At 43.0% G+C, this 18,484-nt stretch overlaps 4 protein-coding genes across 13 annotated transcripts in view; all 4 read left to right on the forward strand.

Moving 5' to 3' along the window:
- The window catches only part of LOC134452453 (protocadherin beta-16-like), a 239,861-nt gene that overhangs the window by 113,558 nt on the left and 107,819 nt on the right, over positions 1-18,484 (forward strand). The window lies entirely within an intron of this gene.
- LOC134452461 (protocadherin gamma-A11-like) lies at positions 256-3,053 on the forward strand. Its single transcript, XM_063202863.1, has one exon. The coding sequence runs from the start codon at positions 478-480 to the stop codon at positions 2,893-2,895; it is 2,418 nt and encodes an 805-aa protein (XP_063058933.1). The 5' UTR covers positions 256-477; the 3' UTR covers positions 2,896-3,053.
- On the forward strand, positions 8,278-10,911 carry LOC134452457 (protocadherin gamma-A12-like). The gene has a single exon (XM_063202860.1). It carries the CDS (start codon positions 8,335-8,337, stop codon positions 10,780-10,782), a length of 2,448 nt encoding a protein of 815 aa, XP_063058930.1. The 5' UTR covers positions 8,278-8,334; the 3' UTR covers positions 10,783-10,911.
- Positions 12,056-17,511, forward strand: LOC134453260 (protocadherin gamma-A12-like). The gene is made up of 2 exons (XM_063204133.1): positions 12,056-14,458; positions 17,452-17,511. The coding sequence occupies exons 1-2, from the start codon at positions 12,056-12,058 to the stop codon at positions 17,458-17,460; spliced, it is 2,412 nt and encodes an 803-aa protein (XP_063060203.1). The 3' UTR covers positions 17,461-17,511.

The following is an 18,484-nucleotide window of genomic DNA, read 5'->3' on the forward strand; positions in this document are numbered from 1 at the left end:
GAGGGCACGTTTTCTCATTGAGAATACAAAGGGTTTGTGGATTTGCCCTAGCACGAAAACAAGATATATCAGGTGATTTTTGTGTCATTGTTATTTTTCCATTTCATTTCATAATCTATAGGAGGTGTTGGGAGTTGTTTGGCATGATGGGTTCTTTTGATAAATTGTCATACAACGTTTCTGACTCTGAGGGCCGCTGTTGGCCAAGGCAAAATAAGAGTGTATCATAGGCAGTATTGGTCCTCCTCCTCTTGTGTTAGGGGGGTGGAAGGGAGGAGAGTAAAGGAGGAGAAGAAAAGGGATGCTTGCAAAACAACCCGGCTCAGAGAACGCTCGTGTGTATTCCTCCCGATCATTTTCTTTCAAATTTTACGGTAGATTATGCTGATGTGTATGCGTATCGTCACTGAATATTAAGGCGTCCGTGTCCAGGTTTAAGATTTGGACCGGATTTAAAAAGCACGACACGAAGGGACTATGGAAACTCGTCGAAGAACAAAATGGATGCTGGTGGTATTAGCGGCTTTGTGTATCCAATCCGTACTGGCACAGATTCGGTACTCCATTCCGGAGGAGATGAGGAAGGGTTCTGTGATTGGCAATATCGCGGCGGATCTCGGCTTGGATGCGAAAAGGCTGCGGCTCGGACGGGCTCGCATCGTGAAAGGAGACAGTCTCCAATACGCCGAGCTGAATGCAGACAAAGGACTTTTGCTGGTCAGCGAGAGAATAGACCGCGAGGAGCTTTGTGGCGATACCACGCCGTGTAGTTTCACCTTTGAAATTATCCTCGACAACCCTATGGAATTACATCACGTCACGGTGGAAATATTGGATGTAAACGATCATGCTCCGACTTTTCAGAAAAATGAGATTAATCTGGATATTAGCGAATCAGCCACACCGGGCGCTCGCTTTCTATTAGGCAGCGCAGAGGACCTTGACGTCGGGGTAAATACACTGAAAAATTACATACTGACTGAGAACGATAACTTCATTCTTAAACAGCATACTCGTCCAGATGGGATAAAATATGCAGAGATGGTTTTACAAAAACCATTAGATAGAGAGCTGCATCCACAGCTGTCCTTAACATTGACAGCAGTGGATGGGGGAGACCCTCCCAGATCCGGCACTGTTAATATTAAAGTCATTGTGCTCGATGTCAATGATAATGCACCCGTGTTTAATCAGTCAGTATACAGAGCAACAGTAGTTGAAAATGCCCAGAGGGGAACATATATCACCACAGTAAATGCAAGTGATGCAGACAGTGGCACAAATGGAATGATAAATTATAGTTTTGCAAACCTCAAAGGCAACGTAGCTGTACTGTTTTCCATAGATGAGAATACTGGTGTGATTTCTCTTAAAGGAGACCTTGACTATGAAAAAGTTAAGAAATATGAAATTAGTATAGAGGCAAAAGACCAGGGGGGCTTAGGAGACTCTAGCAAAGTGATAGTGGAGGTGTTAGATGTCAATGATAACGCACCCACCATAAATATCATGTCCTTTTCATCACCTATAGCAGAGGATGCCCCTATAGGCACATCGGTTGCCATATTGAATGTTAAAGATAGTGATTCTGATGAGAATGGAAATGTGGATTTGAAAGTTGATCAAAATGCCGTTTTCAAATTAAAGTCCTCCCTAAGAGGCTATTATACACTTGTCACCGATGCACCTTTGGACCGTGAACGTGTTCCAGAATATAATATTACAATCACGGCCAGAGATTCTGGCTCTCCTCCACTATCCAGCCAAACAACTCTTTCCCTGAAGGTGTCTGATGTGAACGATAATTCCCCTGAGTTCTCTAAGAACACATACGAGGCCTTCATCGTTGAAAACAACCTGCTAGGTGTGTCAATTTTCAAAGCTAGTGCCGTAGATAAGGACTGGAACCAAAATGCTAGAATAGCTTACCTTCTAGATGACACAGCATGGGCAGGAAGTCCTGTCTCTTCTTACATCTCCATCAATGCAGAGAGTGGAGTCATTCATGCAGTGAGGTCTTTTGACTATGAACAGATGAAAAAGATTAAAGTTTGCATTAAAGCCCAAGATGGAGGGTCTCCTCCCCTTAGCAGCAACATGACACTGGATATTATCATACAAGACCAAAATGATAACTCACCTCAAATACTATATCCAGTACAGACCAGTAGCTCTATGGTGGCTGAAATAGTCCCTCGATCAGCTGATCTCGGCTATCTAGTCACTAAAGTGGTGGCTGTAGATGTGGACTCTGGACAGAATGCCTGGCTCTCATATAAACTACAGAAAGCTGCAGACAGGCCGCTGTTTGAAGTGGGCGCACAGAATGGAGAGATCAGAACTGTGCGGCAGGTGACTGATAAAGATGCTGTGAAACAGAAACTCACTGTTATAGTGGAGGACAACGGACAGCCCTCTCGCTCTGCTACAGTCACTGTGAACGTGGCAGTGGCCGACAGCTTCCCTGAAGTGCTGTCAGAGTTCACCGAGTTTACGCACGAGAAGGATTACAATAACAACTTGACTTTCTTTCTGTTGTTGGCTCTCATTGTAGTGTCAATACTTTTTATTTTCTCTGTCATTGCGATCATATCCGTTAAGATCTACAGATGGAGACAGAGAAAGTTATTCTATAAATCAGCCAATAATCTCCCCGTCATCCCTTATTACCCAACAATGTATTCTGACGGAACTTTGCACCATACCTACAATTATGAAATGTGCGGGACAACTGATTCTAGAATGACTGACGTAAAGCCCATGAGACCATACAGTCAGAGCACGCTGGTGAGCCTGAGTCGACCTGGGACAGTTCAGAGGCAACAGAAGCAACAGGCTGGAGATGCCGACGATATCTCCCCAGAGGTGAGCATTGTAGCATTAAGAAACTGGTAATACTTCAGAGTCTAGCTCATGCTACATGTACATGTAAATAAATCATAGCCAATACGTCGGTACAGCAAGGAGAGGATGTATATGTACCCTACTTCCCATCCCATGCAGAGGCAAGCAGAGCTGGGACGTAAGAAGTGTACATGATCAAAGATGAGAGAAATAGTGACTTAAGGTCAAGTGCTTACAGCCTCTCAGTCAGAGTCTGGTCTGTGTGGACACCTCTGGTGACAGAGGGACTTTGAGGTTTGGGCAGAATACAGGGTCAATGGCTGCTTCCGTATGCAATTCTCCACTGATAGCAAGTATTCAGGGTTGTTTATTTGGCACATACACCGTGACACATGGCATCCAGTGAGAATACTGTTTTTGAGACTATACTTTCCATTGGTGCGGGGTTTGCCTGGTTAACACCAGACCTAATCACAAGTGAGTTGCCTATTGTAAATTCCATAGGGGCCGGAATACTTGTGGCTATTATGACACACTGCCCTGCTCTCTGATTGGGCAGAGAAACTGTAAAGGTCTGAATGCTTGGTCATTATGACACAGATCCGATGATCTTGGACGTTATGAGTCATCCTCGCCATACTGTCTTTCAGATCGAAACGATTGTGTAGAACTAAAGGCAGTATGGGAGTTCCCAGGCTAGTGCGGGGTGTGAAGGAATACAAATTGTAATTGTATGGCAGTGGTTGTGGAGGGTTATATAAGTGTGGAGGTAGTAATAAAGGTCTTAGTGCATGTGTAGGTGTGTACATGTGAGTGTGCAGTGGGTTGGTATACAATGAAAAATGCAGTTGTAATTCAACACTTGGCGAGTTCACTGGGACCATATGTACTCCGAAAGATGTTACATCAACTCTCAAAGTGAATTAACACTGTATCTTACTGTATACTCTCTGTATCCATTGACTTGTAGGCTATGAGACAGTAAGGAGCTGTGTTTTGTTTACATTTTATATTGTAAACTCTAGCTATGTGAGACTTCTGTGATTCCTTACCATGGCACAGTATGGAGTGTAGTTTCTCACTCTGTGTGCGTATGACTATGTGCTTAAGAGAGAATGAGATTAAAAAAAATGCATGATGACGGGATTGATCAGTACAGTACCAGTAACTAGCTAAAGTGTAGACCCAGTTCTGATTTCAAGATGCATATTGTCTGCAGTGCTGTGGTTGTTTGTTATATTAGGGTTATGTTATTTGGATGCATTAGCCAATAACTAATTGATCAATAGCTTGTTGGACAAAATCAGTTGCCACCTAATTAACCCCTTTAAAAACAAACAAAAAACCTGACAATTTCAGCACCACATTATGTGGACAGCGACATTTTAAAATACATTTATTGTCGATCTTCTTTATTTGATTTCAAATGTCTATTTTCTTTTCACAAGTTGGGTATATGGTTATATCTGGCATTTTCCCACGCTTGGTATGATCGAATTATGAGTGTTGTCAGCAACAATACTCTGAATGCATGCAGATGCGGTTCTTTCATCGGTCTGTAAGAGCCGCTGTTGGATCAGTGGTGAAAGAGGCTTGCTCCTCAACCTCGGTTCCTCCCATTTTATTAGGAGCCACTGGCGTATCGACGTCATTAGTAAAACGATGGACACCACGAAGGAAGACGGTTGTGAATAGCTGTTCATCTTTCGGATTTATTGAAGCATCTTGATACACATTTTTGCGTGGATAACATTGTTCAGAGATCCTTTTCTGCAAACCTTACTGGATATGCGCAATGGCCATCGGTGTGATGTGGGATTGTATTTGCAGAAGAGGCTTTTGTGTTATTTTGCTTCTTGCGCTGTCTTACATCTGTACCGTGAATGGACAGGTCAGGTATTCTGTGCCAGAAGAAACAAGCAAAGGCTTTGTTATTGGAAACATAGCAGAGGATTTAGGCATCGACATAAAGCGTCTACGGAGCGGACGAGCTCGTATAGTAGCCGGGGACAACAGTGGCTATGTCGAGCTGAGCACAGACAAAGGGACGCTGGCGGTGAGTGAGAAAATAGACAGGGAGCTCCTCTGTAAACAGATTTCTCCCTGTAGTTTCACCTTAGAGATGATTCTGGAGAATCCAATCGAGCTGTATGAAGTGACTATTGAAATAGTAGATATCAATGACCATTCCCCGTCGTTTTCGAAAGAGGAGATTACCATTGAAATTAGGGAAAATGCTCTTCCCGGAGCTCGCTTCGGTTTAGACAGCGCCCATGACCCGGATGTCGGCGTAAATGCAATAACGAGCTACAGCCTAAAGCCAACCGATAATTTTGTTCTTAAATATGAAACCCATTCAGACGGAAGTACGAATATTGAAATGATGTTGCAAGAGCCCCTTGATCGGGAAAAGAAAGAACATTTTTCTCTGGTTTTAACTGCAGTGGACGGTGGCAATCCCCCCAAAACTGGCAGCATGAAGATAAACATCATAGTATTAGATGTTAATGATAATGCCCCTGTCTTTACTAAGAAGCGATATAAAGCGTCAGTGGCAGAAAATGCCACAAGAGGGACGTTTATTACAAAGGTGAGCGCATCTGATGCTGACAAAGGGAGCAACGGTGAAGTGATGTACGCATTGCGAGATATGGATGCAGATCTGTTTAAAATAGATGAAAAATCTGGTGATATAATTCTAGCCGGGCGCGTAGATTACGAGACTACAAAGAAATACGAGTTGAAAGTCGAGGCAAAAGACTATGGTGGCCATAAGGATACATGCGTAGTCATAATAGATATCATAGATGTGAATGACAACATCCCAGTCATATCATTAACGTCATTTACTAATCCACTTTCTGAAAATGCACCAATCGGGACTACAATAGCAGTTATTAATGTTAAAGATATAGATTCTGGTGTCAATGGCCAGGTCAAATGTACTATGGAGAGAAACACCCCCTTTGTAATAAAGTCATCACTGAGAAACTACTACACATTGTTGACAGATCAGACATTAGACAGAGAAATGAACCCTGACTTCAACATAACAATTACTGCCACGGATGAGGGGTCACCGCCACTGTCCACTACCAAAACAATCAATTTAAGAATATCAGATGTTAACGATAATTGTCCTGTTTTTGAACAAGCGACATATACCGCGGCTGTTGCAGAAAACAACTCCCCGGGCTTGTCTCTGTTCACGGTGAGAGCCAATGACGATGATTGTTGCCAGAATGCCCGCGTCTCCTACCTACTAGAAGACACTCAGGTAAATGGGGTACCTGCGTCAACGCTGGTCTCCATAAACGCTGAATCTGGAGCAATTTACGCAGTGCGCTCATTCGACTATGAACAGCTCCGTAGTTTTGACATCAAAGTCAGGGCTCAGGACGGCGGCTCGCCACCATTAAGTGGAAATGCCACAGTTAACATTGTAATACAGGACCAGAATGATAACGCGCCACAGGTACTGTATCCAGTCCAGACCAGTAGCTCTGCTGTAGCTGAGATTGTGCCTCGATCAGCTGATATCGGCTATCTGGTCACTAAAGTGGTGGCTGTAGATGTGGACTCTGGACAGAATGCCTGGCTCTCATATAAACTACAGAAAGCTGCAGACAGGCCGCTGTTTGAAGTGGGCGCACAGAATGGAGAGATCAGAACTGTGCGCCAGGTGACTGATAAAGATGCTGTGAAACAGAAACTCACTGTTATAGTGGAGGACAACGGACAGCCCTCTCGCTCTGCTACAGTCACTGTGAACGTGGCAGTGGCCGACAGCTTCCCTGAAGTGCTGTCAGAGTTCACCGAGTTTACGCACGACAAGGATTACAATAACAACTTGACTTTCTTTTTGTTGTTGGCTCTCATTGTAGTGTCGATACTTTTCATTTTCTCTGTCATTGCGATTATATCTGTTAAAATCTACAGATGGAGACAGAGAAAGTTATTCTACAAAACAGCCAATAATCTCCCCGTCATCCCTTATTACCCAACAATGTACTCTGATGGAACTTTGCACCATACCTACAATTATGAAATGTGCGGGACAACTGATTCTAGAATGACTGACGTAAAGCCCATGAGACCATACAGTCAGAGCACGCTGGTGAGCCTGAGTCGACCTGGGACAGTTCAGAGGCAACAGAAGCAACAGCAGGCTGGAGAGGCTGACGATATCTCCCCAGAGGTGAGCATTATAGCATTAAGAAACTGGTAATACTTCAGCTCATGCTACATGTGTTATATGTAAATCAATCATAGCCAATATATCGGCACAATGGTTTCAACACCATGGACAGTGCCCACTGCAGCACTGCAGTAACAGAGTCTAGCTGATGTTTTGCCGGTGTTGCAGCCTTCTCAGAACACTTTGGTATGCAGTTCGGATTAGGAATCATGAAGTTGTTAGCTTGCTTACTGTCTGACTTACTTAATTATTGTCTAACTTAATTTCCAACCTATTTTGATCACCTGGTTTAAACCAAATATATGGTGTATTGCAACTCGTGGAGTGCTAAGTGATGCATCCGTATGCATGGCATTAAATACAACCAAGTGACATTGACCATACCATGAAGTTCTTTTGTAGGCCTACTTCTGTTGCTGGTCGCCAAGGGCCACTGTTGGTTAAGCAGAGTGGATATGCCACATTATTTTAGGGAGGAGTCCATTGTATCTTTGTAAAGACAGAAGTCATAATTTCGTGGCTGCTGGTACCTTAGACAGTCGTGCACACTTTGGATATGCGGTTTGCTTTCGTATGGATGAAAGCATTCGACTGATTCCGTGTATCTCCTTGTTCACTGGCTTGGTATTTTGAATGTCTTTGGATTATGGTAACACTGGGGACTTGCATCACTTTAGACAATAGCAAACGAATGCATTCACAGCACCATTTACGTCAGCCTCATGCGTTAACAACACTCCTTTGATATTTGTGCTTTATGACGGCGCATGTTCGGTATTCCATTCCATAGGAGATGACAAAGGGATCTCTAATAGGGAATTCAGCAGCGAGTGTCCTGAGGTGAGATATGTGTTTTTAAATGTCAGCCTACCTAAACTATAACAATTGGAGTGTATTTACTATATTTGTAAATGTTTAACATCCCATATTAAGTAGCCTTGGAACTTGTGGGTCGTCTCGCCTGAATGGCATTTAAAGTGCATTTCAATGATGCGCCATGCGCCTTTACGCATTTGGGTAGGTCCGATGCCTTTATGTGCCCATGGCAAACTGCAATATACCAAACAAACTCTAAGTGACGCTGTTTGACAGCACTACACATATTTAGGGCATTATAACACCGTCACTCCCTATTCTTTTCGTACCGCCATACTTGTTAATATTACTAGGCTTACAAAGACGCACAGACGACAGCTCTCTGTCCTATCCTCTTCTGTATAGCATGTAAGCGTATAGTATTTGTCGCTAAATTCTTGGTATTTTTAAGCGGTTTTAACTATTGGAGTACAAACATGGGATACGGATATTGTGTGGCTATGAAAACTGGCATTAGTGGATCTTCTTCTTGGACCCTTAAGCTCTTTCTTTTGTTCGCGAGTGCGCTGGTTATTCATGGGCAGGTCCGCTATTCTATCCCCGAAGAAATGCCAAAGGGATCTGTTGTGGGGAATATCGTGCAGGATTTGGGGCTGGATGTGAAAAGATTGAAAACTGGCCGTGCACGGATTTTCTCTGAGGGCAGTCGTGAGTACATAGCGCTGAACAATGACCGAGGCACTCTTATTGTGAAAGAAAAGATTGACCGAGAAGAAATGTGTGGCCAAGTAACACCGTGCTCTTTATATTATCAGATTATACTCGAAAACCCAGTTGAACTGCATGGCATTGACGTCGAGATATTAGATATAAATGACAACGCACCATTGTTTCCAGAGGCTATTGTAAAACTAGAGATAAGCGAGGGGTCTGTCGTGGGGACTCGCTTTCCATTAGAAAATGCTTTCGACGCAGATGTTGGAATGAATTCCATCCAGTCATATTCTCTTTTTCCAAGCGACCATTTTAAGCTTAATCAACAATCCCACTCAGACGGCGCTAAATATCTGGAAATGGTTCTGCAGACCATACTCGATAGGGAGACTACAGAGGCGCATGTTTTAACTCTCACTGCTGTAGATGGGGGTTCTCCGAGTAGAACAGGGACAGTGAAAATACATATAGATGTATTAGACGTGAATGACAACGCGCCAGTATTTACATCTCGTGTTTACAAAGCATCTTTACCTGAGGATTCTCCTAAAGGCACGGTAGTGGTGACTGTTAGTGCATCTGATGCTGATGCTGGCACGAATGGAGAGGTGTCATATTCACTTGCGCACACAGATAACATGGCGGATGTGTTTGACATAGACAGCGCGTCTGGTGATGTAAAGGTGTTAGGAAAGCTAGATTATGAAAACAACAAACAATATAAACTGAATGTGAAGGCAATGGATCGGGGACGTTTAAGTGACACAGCTAAAGTATTGATTGATGTTTTCGACGTGAATGACAATGCTCCCGTCATTACTGTTATGACATTTTCTGATAACATCCCTGAAAATGCTCTACCCGATACAGTGGTAGCAGTGCTGAATGTTAAAGACTTAGACTCAGAGAAAAATGGAGATGTGCGCCTCAGTGTCGACAAAGACGTACCTTTTAAAATCAAATCTTCGTCTTCCAATATTTTCAGATTGGTTACTGATCAGGAATTGGACAGGGAAAGGGTCCCTCAATACAATATAACATTGACAGCTACTGATCAGGGGACCCCATCACACTCCACAACTAAAGTTTTGCATTTGAAAGTATCAGATATTAACGACAATGCACCCACTTTTGAGAGTGGTAGTTACACCGCATATGTCATGGAGAATAACGCACCGGGCCTGTCTGTCTTTTCTGTAAAGGCCAGTGACAAAGACACAGGCCACAACGCTCGAATATCGTATTATTTGGAGGAGACTCAGATGAATAATGATTTGATTTCAACATATGTATCCATCAACTCAGAGAGTGGTGTCATACATGCTGTGCGGGCTTTTGACTTTGAACAAATGAAGGAATTACGCATCAGAGTTAAAGCTTTAGATGGAGGATCCCCGCCTCTCAGTAGCAACACCACCGTCACTATTGTAGTTACAGATCAGAATGACAACACACCACAGATACTTTACCCCGTGCAAACCAGTAGCTCTATGGTAGCTGAGATTGTGCCTCGGTCAGCTGATATTGGCTATCTGGTCACTAAAGTGGTGGCTGTAGATGTGGACTCTGGACAGAATGCCTGGCTCTCATATAAACTACAGAAAGCTGCAGACAGGCCGCTGTTTGAAGTGGGCGCACAGAATGGAGAGATCAGAACTGTGCGCCAGGTGACTGATAAAGATGCTGTGAAACAGAAACTCACTGTTATAGTGGAGGACAACGGACAGCCCTCTCGCTCTGCTACAGTCACTGTGAACGTGGCAGTGGCCGACAGCTTCCCTGAAGTGCTGTCAGAGTTCACCGAGTTTACGCACGACAAGGATTACAATAACAACTTGACTTTCTTTTTGTTGTTGGCTCTCATTGTAGTGTCAATACTTTTCATTTTCTCTGTCATTGCGATCATATCTGTTAAAATCTACAGATGGAGACAGAGAAAGTTGTTTTATAAATCAGCAAATAATCTCCCTGTCATTCCTTACTATCCAACGATGTACTCTGACGGAACTTTGCACCATACCTACAATTATGAAATGTGCGGGACAACTGATTCTAGAATGACTGACGTAAAGCCCATGAGACCATACAGTCAGAGCACGCTGGTGAGCCTGAGTCGACCTGGGACAGTTCAGAGGCAACAGAAGCAACAGCAGGCTGATGCTGACGATATCTCCCCAGAGGTGAGTCTTATAGCATTACGAAACTGGTAATACTTAAGATTTAAGCTAATGCTACATGTATTATATGTAAATCAATCATAGCCAGTAAGTCAGCACCATTGTTTCAGCACCATGGACAGCATCCACTACAGCACTTGTAGTAACAGGGTTTAGCTGATGTTTCGCCAGTGTTGCAGCCTGCTTTCTCACTTAAGTAGGCCTCTGCAGTTCGTATTAGGAATCATGACGTGGTTAGCTTGCTTACTGTCTAACTTGTTTTTTTTATTGTCTAACTCAATTTCCAACCTATTTTGATTTCCCGGTTTAAACCGCATGCATGGTATAATGCAACTCGTGGAGTGCTAAGTGACGCATGTATGCATGGCATTAAATACAACCAAGTGACATTGACTATGTCATGACGTTCTTTGGAACTTCTGCTGCTGGTCTGTAAGGACCACTGTTGGTTAAGCAGAGGGGATATGCCACATTATTTTAGGGAGGAGTCCATTGTGCTTTTCTACAGACAGAAAATAATTTCGGGGCTGCTGGTATCTTACACAGTCGTTCACACGTTGGGCATGTGGTTTGCATTCGTATGGATGAAAGCATTCGACTGATTTCTTGTATCTCCTTGTTTGCTGGCTTTGTATTTTGAATGTCTTTGGATTAAGGTAACACAGGAGGCTTGCATCACTTTAGAGAATAGCAAACAGATGCGTTCACAGCACCATTTACGTCAGCCTCTAGGCGTTAACAACACTCCTTTGGTATACGTGCTTTGTGACGGCGCATGTTCGGTATTCCATTCCAGAGGAGAAGCCCAAGGGATCTCTAGTGGGGAATTTGGCAGCGAGTTTCCTGAGGTGAAATGTGTGTTTTTAAATGACAGTTGACCTAAACTATAAGAATTAGAGTGTATTTACTATATTTGTCCCCTATAGAACTCTTGCAACTTGTGGGCCGTGTCACCTGAATGGCATTTAAAGTGCATTTCAATGATGTGTCATGCGCATTTACGCATTTGGGTAGGTCAGATGCCTTTATGTGTCCATGGCAAACTGCAATATGCCTAACAAACTCTAAGTGACGCTGTTTGACAGCACTACACATTTAGGGCATTACAAAAACCGTCACTCCCTATTCTTTTCGTACCGCCATACTTGTTAATGTCACTAGGCTTGCAAAGACGCACACACGACAGCTCTCTCTCCTATCCCCTTCTGTAGTATGTAAGCGTATAGTGTTTGTCGCTAAATACTCAGTTTTTTCAAGCGGTTTTTACTATTGGAGTACAGACATGGGAGACGGATATTGTGTGACCATGAAAACCGGCAGTAGTGGATCTTCTTGGACCCTCAAGCTCTTTCTTTTGTTCGCGAGTGCGCTGGTTATTCATGGGCAGGTCCGCTATTCTATCCCCGAAGAAATGCCAAAGGGATCTGTTGTGGGGAATATCGTACAGGATTTGGGGCTGGATGTTAAACGATTGAAAACTGGACGTGCACGGATTTTCTCTGAAGGCAGTCGTGAGTACATAGCGCTGAACAATGACCGAGGCACTCTTATTGTGAAAGAAAAGATTGACCGAGAAGAAATGTGTGGCCAAGTGACGCCGTGTTCTTTATATTATCAGATTATACTCGAAAATCCAGTCGATCTGCATGGTGTTGATGTCGAGATATTAGACATTAATGACAATGCACCATTATTCCCACATGCTATTGTGAAGCTAAAGATAAGCGAGGGGTCTGTTGTGGGCACTCGCTTTCCTTTGGAAAATGCCGTAGACTCTGATGTCGAGGTTAATTCAATTCAGTCATACTCTCTTGTTCCAAGTGAACATTTTAAGCTTAATCAACAATCCCACTCAGACGGTAGTCAATATCTGGAAATGGTACTACAGACTACGCTGGATAGGGAAAATGCCGAGCAGCATATTTTAACTCTCACTGCTGTAGATGGTGGTTCTCCAAGCAGGACAGGAACAGTGAAAATACACATTGATGTACTAGATGTGAATGATAATGCACCTGTGTTTACGTCTCGTCTGTATAAAGCGTCTCTATCCGAGGATTCGCCTAAAGGCACCGTAGTGTTAACAGTGAGTGCGTCTGACGCAGATGCTGGCGTAAATGGAGAGGTGTCGTACTCTTTTTCACACTCTATGGATAGCATGGCTGACGTCTTTGATATAGATAGCACTTCTGGTGACATCAAGGTTGTGGGCAATTTAGACTTCGAAAACAAGAAACAGTATAAAATTGACGTGAAAGCAAGCGACAAAGGCCATTTAACAGACACAGCAAAAGTATTGATTGATGTGTTGGACGTGAATGATAATGCTCCCGTCATCACTGTTATGACATTTTCTGATAACATCCCTGAGAATGCTCCACCCGATACAGTGGTAGCAGTGCTGAATGTTAAAGACTTAGATTCAGACAAAAATGGAGACGTGCGTCTCCACGTCGATAAAGACGTACCTTTTAAAATCAAATCTTCGTCTGCCAATATTTTCAGATTGGTCACTGATCAGGAATTGGACAGGGAAAGGGTCCCTCAATACAATATAACATTGACAGCTACTGATCAGGGGACCCCATCACACTCCACAACTAAAGTGTTGCTATTGAAAGTATCAGACATTAATGACAATGCACCCGCTTTTGAGAGTGGCAGTTATACTGCATATGTCATGGAGAATAACGCACCGGGCCTGTCTGTATATTCTGTAAAGGCCAGTGACAAAGACACGGGTCATAACGCTCGGATATCGTATTATTTGGAGGAGACTCAGACGAATAATGATTTGATTTCCACATATGTATCCATCAACTCAGAGAGTGGTGTCATACATGCTGTGCGGGCTTTTGACTTTGAACAAATGAAGGAATTACGCATCAGAGTTAAAGCTTTAGATGGAGGATCCCCGCCTCTCAGTAGCAATGCCACCGTCACTATTGTAGTTACAGATCAGAATGACAACACACCACAGGTACTTTATCCAGTCCAGACCAGTAGCTCTATGGTAGCTGAAATAGTGCCTCGGTCAGCTGATATTGGCTATCTGGTCACTAAAGTGGTGGCTGTAGATGTGGACTCTGGACAGAATGCCTGGCTCTCATATAAACTACAGAAAGCTGCAGACAGGCCGCTGTTTGAAGTGGGCGCACAGAATGGAGAGATCAGAACTGTGCGGCAGGTGACTGATAAAGATGCTGTGAAACAGAAACTCACTGTTATAGTGGAGGACAACGGACAGCCCTCTCGCTCTGCTACAGTCACTGTGAACGTGGCAGTGGCCGACAGCTTCCCTGAAGTGCTGTCAGAATTCACCGAGTTTACGCACGACAAGGATTACAATAACAACTTGACTTTCTTTTTGTTGTTGGCTCTCATTGTAGTGTCAATACTTTTTATTTTCTCTGTCATTGCGATTATATCTGTTAAAATCTACAGATGGAGACAGAGGAAGTTGTTTTATAAATCAGCCAATAATCTCCCCGTCATCCCTTATTACCCAACACCAACAATGTACTCTGATGGAACTTTGCACCATACCTACAATTATGAAATGTGCGGGACAACTGATTCTAGAATGACTGACGTCAAGCCAATGAGACCATACAGTCAGAGCACGCTGGTGAGCCTGAGTCGACCTGGGACAGTTCAGAGGCAACAGAAGCAACAGCAGGCTGGAGATGCTGACGATATCTCCCCAGAGGTGAGATGTGAAAGTTTTTAAAAAAAAATAATTTGTCAGTGGCATATATGTGCACTTATATCGAGGCTATTTCTGTCATCTTAAACATTTAATTGTATGAACGAATCATCGGAAAATAGAGGGTGCATTATTTTCCCCAGAGTGTAAAACGGTGACTAGTGCGTGTGCGTAAAGGTCAACTGTTAAAATAATGTAAGGTTTGGCGTACGCATATATTTGACATATATGTGCACACGTATAAAGGCTATTTTTGGCATCCAAAACATTTACCTTATCCATGACTCGTGGGAAGTGAGAGGACGCGTAAAGGTGTGCGTAAAGATAAATTGGTAAAGCACTTCATATGGCCTGTGCATTTTTCATTTGCATTTGTTATCGATCGTGTCATTTTCAATACGCCCTCGTATATGATTTTATTTTGTGTTTTACATTGTCCTCAGTAGGCTTGGTAAATTGCTGCACAATATTGCAATACTTGTTTTGGACCCTACGTGTCGCTGTCGATTGTACATATTCTGCTCTCCTCTGGTCCTCCCATTCTCTATTAAGAGATAAAGAAGGGTTGGTCCGAATCACATTGCGTTTGGTGAACGAGGCAGCGAAAACATTGGAACAGTGCAGTGAAACCTTCGGTTCGGTGGATTTTAAAACATTTGTTTACGCACAATAAGGAAAGAAGAGTTGTGTTCCTATTGCTAGCGTGCCTAGTTTGACATCGACATGAAGAAAGGCTTCAGTTGTGAGAGGTGGAAATTATCGCTGGTATTTTTGTGGACCTCTCTGATGCCTTTTGCATTTGGACAAATCCGTTACGCGATACCAGAGGAAATGTCGAAGGGATCCGTTGTTGGGAATATAGCAAACGATCTTGGCATTGAACTGAAGAGGCTTGTGTCCGGGAGAGCTCGTGTGTTCACATCGGATGGCAGTGAGTACGTTGGGCTGGATAGAGAGAAAGGACAGCTGCTGGTGAAACAAAGAATGGACCGAGAGCAGCTATGCGGAGATATAGAAGCGTGTAGTCTCAGCTTTGAAGTCATTCTAGAAAATCCCATGGAGCTTTATAGTATAACGATTGATATACAAGATGTAAACGATAACAGTCCCATTTTCCCCAAGAATGAAATAGACCAAGAAATAAGCGAATCCGCCCTGCCCGGAGCGCGCTTTTCTTTGGGTGCTGCGATAGATCCCGATGTGGGCATTAACACGCTACAAAAATATGTTTTAAAACCGACCGACCATTTTGATCTCAATGTAAAGAGCAGTTCAGACGGCAGTAAGAATGTTGAAATGGTTTTAAAAACACCTCTAGACAGAGAGAAGAAAGAGCATCATTATCTCACTCTCACTGCCGTCGATGGCGGAAGCCCACAAAGGTCTGGCACCGTAAAAATCCACATCACTGTTCTTGATCATAACGACAACGCTCCGGTTTTTAACCAAGCTGTGTACAAAGCGTCTATTCCTGAAAATTCGGTGACTGGCACTTTGGTGATAACTGTGATGGCGGCTGACGCCGACGAGGGAGTAAATGCTCATATTCAGTACTTCTTTGGTCATGCCCCAGCGAATATTATGGCATTGTTTGCTATTGACGTGGGGTCTGGACAAATTAATGTCGGTGGGCCTATTGATTATGAGAAAAACAAACAATTCAAGATAAAAGTTGTAGCTAAAGATAACGGTGGGTTAACAGACTCATGTGAAGTTATTATTGATGTCACCGACGTAAATGATAACGTGCCAAAATTAACCGTCATGTCATTTAACGGTGCGTTACCTGAAAACGCAGCAATGGGAACAGTCGTAGCAATGCTGAATGTCCAAGACCTCGATGCAGGAGACAATGGAAAAGTCACTTGTTCTATTGACCGCAATTCTCCATTTAAAATAGTGCGGTCCTTATCCACCTACTATAACCTGGTGACAGATTCAGCACTGGACAGAGAACAGCTACCCGAGTACAATATAACCGTCACAGCAGTGGATGGAGGCACTCCTCCGCTCTCTAGCAGAGAGACACTGACTGTAAAGATATCAGACATTAATGACAATGCTCCTCAGTTTGAACAGGACACATATGATGTGTATGTGAATGAAAATAACTCCCCATCTTTGTCTATATTTACGGTAAATGCTAAGGATGCCGATTGGGGTCCCAATGCACGCGTATCTTACTTTCTCGAGGAAGGGGCTTTAAATGGTGCCTCTCTTGCTTCATATATTTCTATAAATTCGGACACAGGAGTGATATATGCAACTAAATCTTTTGATTATGAACAGCTTAAATCGTTTAATATAAAAATTAAAGCACAAGACGGTGGTACTCCTCCTCTCAGCACCAACGCAACGCTGAAGATCTTTGTACAGGATCAGAATGATAACGCGCCTCAGATACTTTATCCAGTACAGACCAGTAGCTCTGCTGTGGCTGAAATAGTCCCTCGATCAGCTGATATCGGCTATCTGGTCACTAAAGTGGTGGCTGTAGATGTGGACTCTGGACAGAATGCCTGGCTCTCATATAAACTACAGAAAGCTGCAGACAGGCCGCTGTTTGAAGTGGGCGCACAGAATGGAGAGATCAGAACTGTGCGGCAGGTGACTGATAAAGATGCTGTGAAACAGAAACTCACTGTTATAGTGGAGGACAACGGACAGCCCTCTCGCTCTGCTACAGTCACTGTGAACGTGGCAGTGGCCGACAGCTTCCCTGAAGTGCTGTCAGAGTTCACCGAGTTTACACACGACAAGGATTACAATAACAACTTGACTTTCTTTTTGTTGTTGGCTCTCATTGTAGTGTCGATACTTTTTATTTTCTCTGTCATTGCGATTATATCTGTTAAAATCTACAGATGGAGACAGAGAAAGTTATTCTATAAATCAGCCAATAATCTCCCCGTCATCCCTTACTATCCAACAATGTACTCTGATGGAACTTTGCACCATACCTACAATTATGAAATGTGCGGGACAACTGATTCTAGAATGACTGACGTCAAGCCCATGAGACCATACAGTCAGAGCACGCTGGTGAGCCTGAGTCGACCTGGGACAGTTCAGAGGCAACAGAAGCAACAACAGGCTAGAGATGCTGACGACATCTCCCCTGAGGTGAGATTTGAATATTTTAGAAACTAATAAATTGATAGTGGCGTATATGTGCACTCATAAGAAGGTGTAACGCCGCATTATGTAATAACGGTGCAATATGTAATAATGTAACAAATTATTACATAATGTGGTGACAATCGCCGCATTGTGTAATAATTTACGCATTTCGTAATACATTTCTTGAACGCATTTCGTAATAACTTTTTTCTCATCTTGTAATAAATTATTACAAAATGCGAAATTTATTACGGAATGCGGCCGCAACTTTTTTTTTTGATGGAAATGTAATAAGATGGTGCATTATGTAATAATCTATATGGATATGTTTTTTCTGCACTTGGATTCAGTAGGCGCAGCACACACACTGTTTTGATCGTTGATCCTAGTAAGTTTATCTGTAGGAGCCACCGTGGGGCATCTGATTAAAATGCAGACAATGATGTACAGGTCCAGAGTATTTATTGAAAGAATGGTGAAGTTCACAGTTGAGAGTTGTATTACTGAAGTTGTGACATTAGAGTTGTGGATGTTACTTTAGTCGTGTTGTGTTGTGATGATAAAGGTTGTGGTTTCTACAAGTAAAACAAATGCAACAGTGCCACTTAGAAACATAAGCATGGTGACTACAATATTAATGGCTAAGCAGCATGGCTAATCATACACTGACACACATGGAAAATAGCTAACCAAGCACCACTACATGAAATGACCAAATCTCCACTTAAATCTAGACATACACGTTATTACAATGATATGTTACACCGTTATAGACAACATATTATCAAGTTAGAAGCATAATCTCCGTCTAACACGGCAGGAAAAGTTACACATTATAAGTTAACTTAACCGCGGTAGCGCGGGACACGCGGTGCACGCTATGAACGCAACTGTCGGCAAATATGCGGT

Source organism: Engraulis encrasicolus, chromosome 7, assembly GCF_034702125.1.
Source record: "Engraulis encrasicolus isolate BLACKSEA-1 chromosome 7, IST_EnEncr_1.0, whole genome shotgun sequence".
NCBI classification, from domain to species: Eukaryota; Metazoa; Chordata; class Actinopteri; order Clupeiformes; family Engraulidae; genus Engraulis; species Engraulis encrasicolus.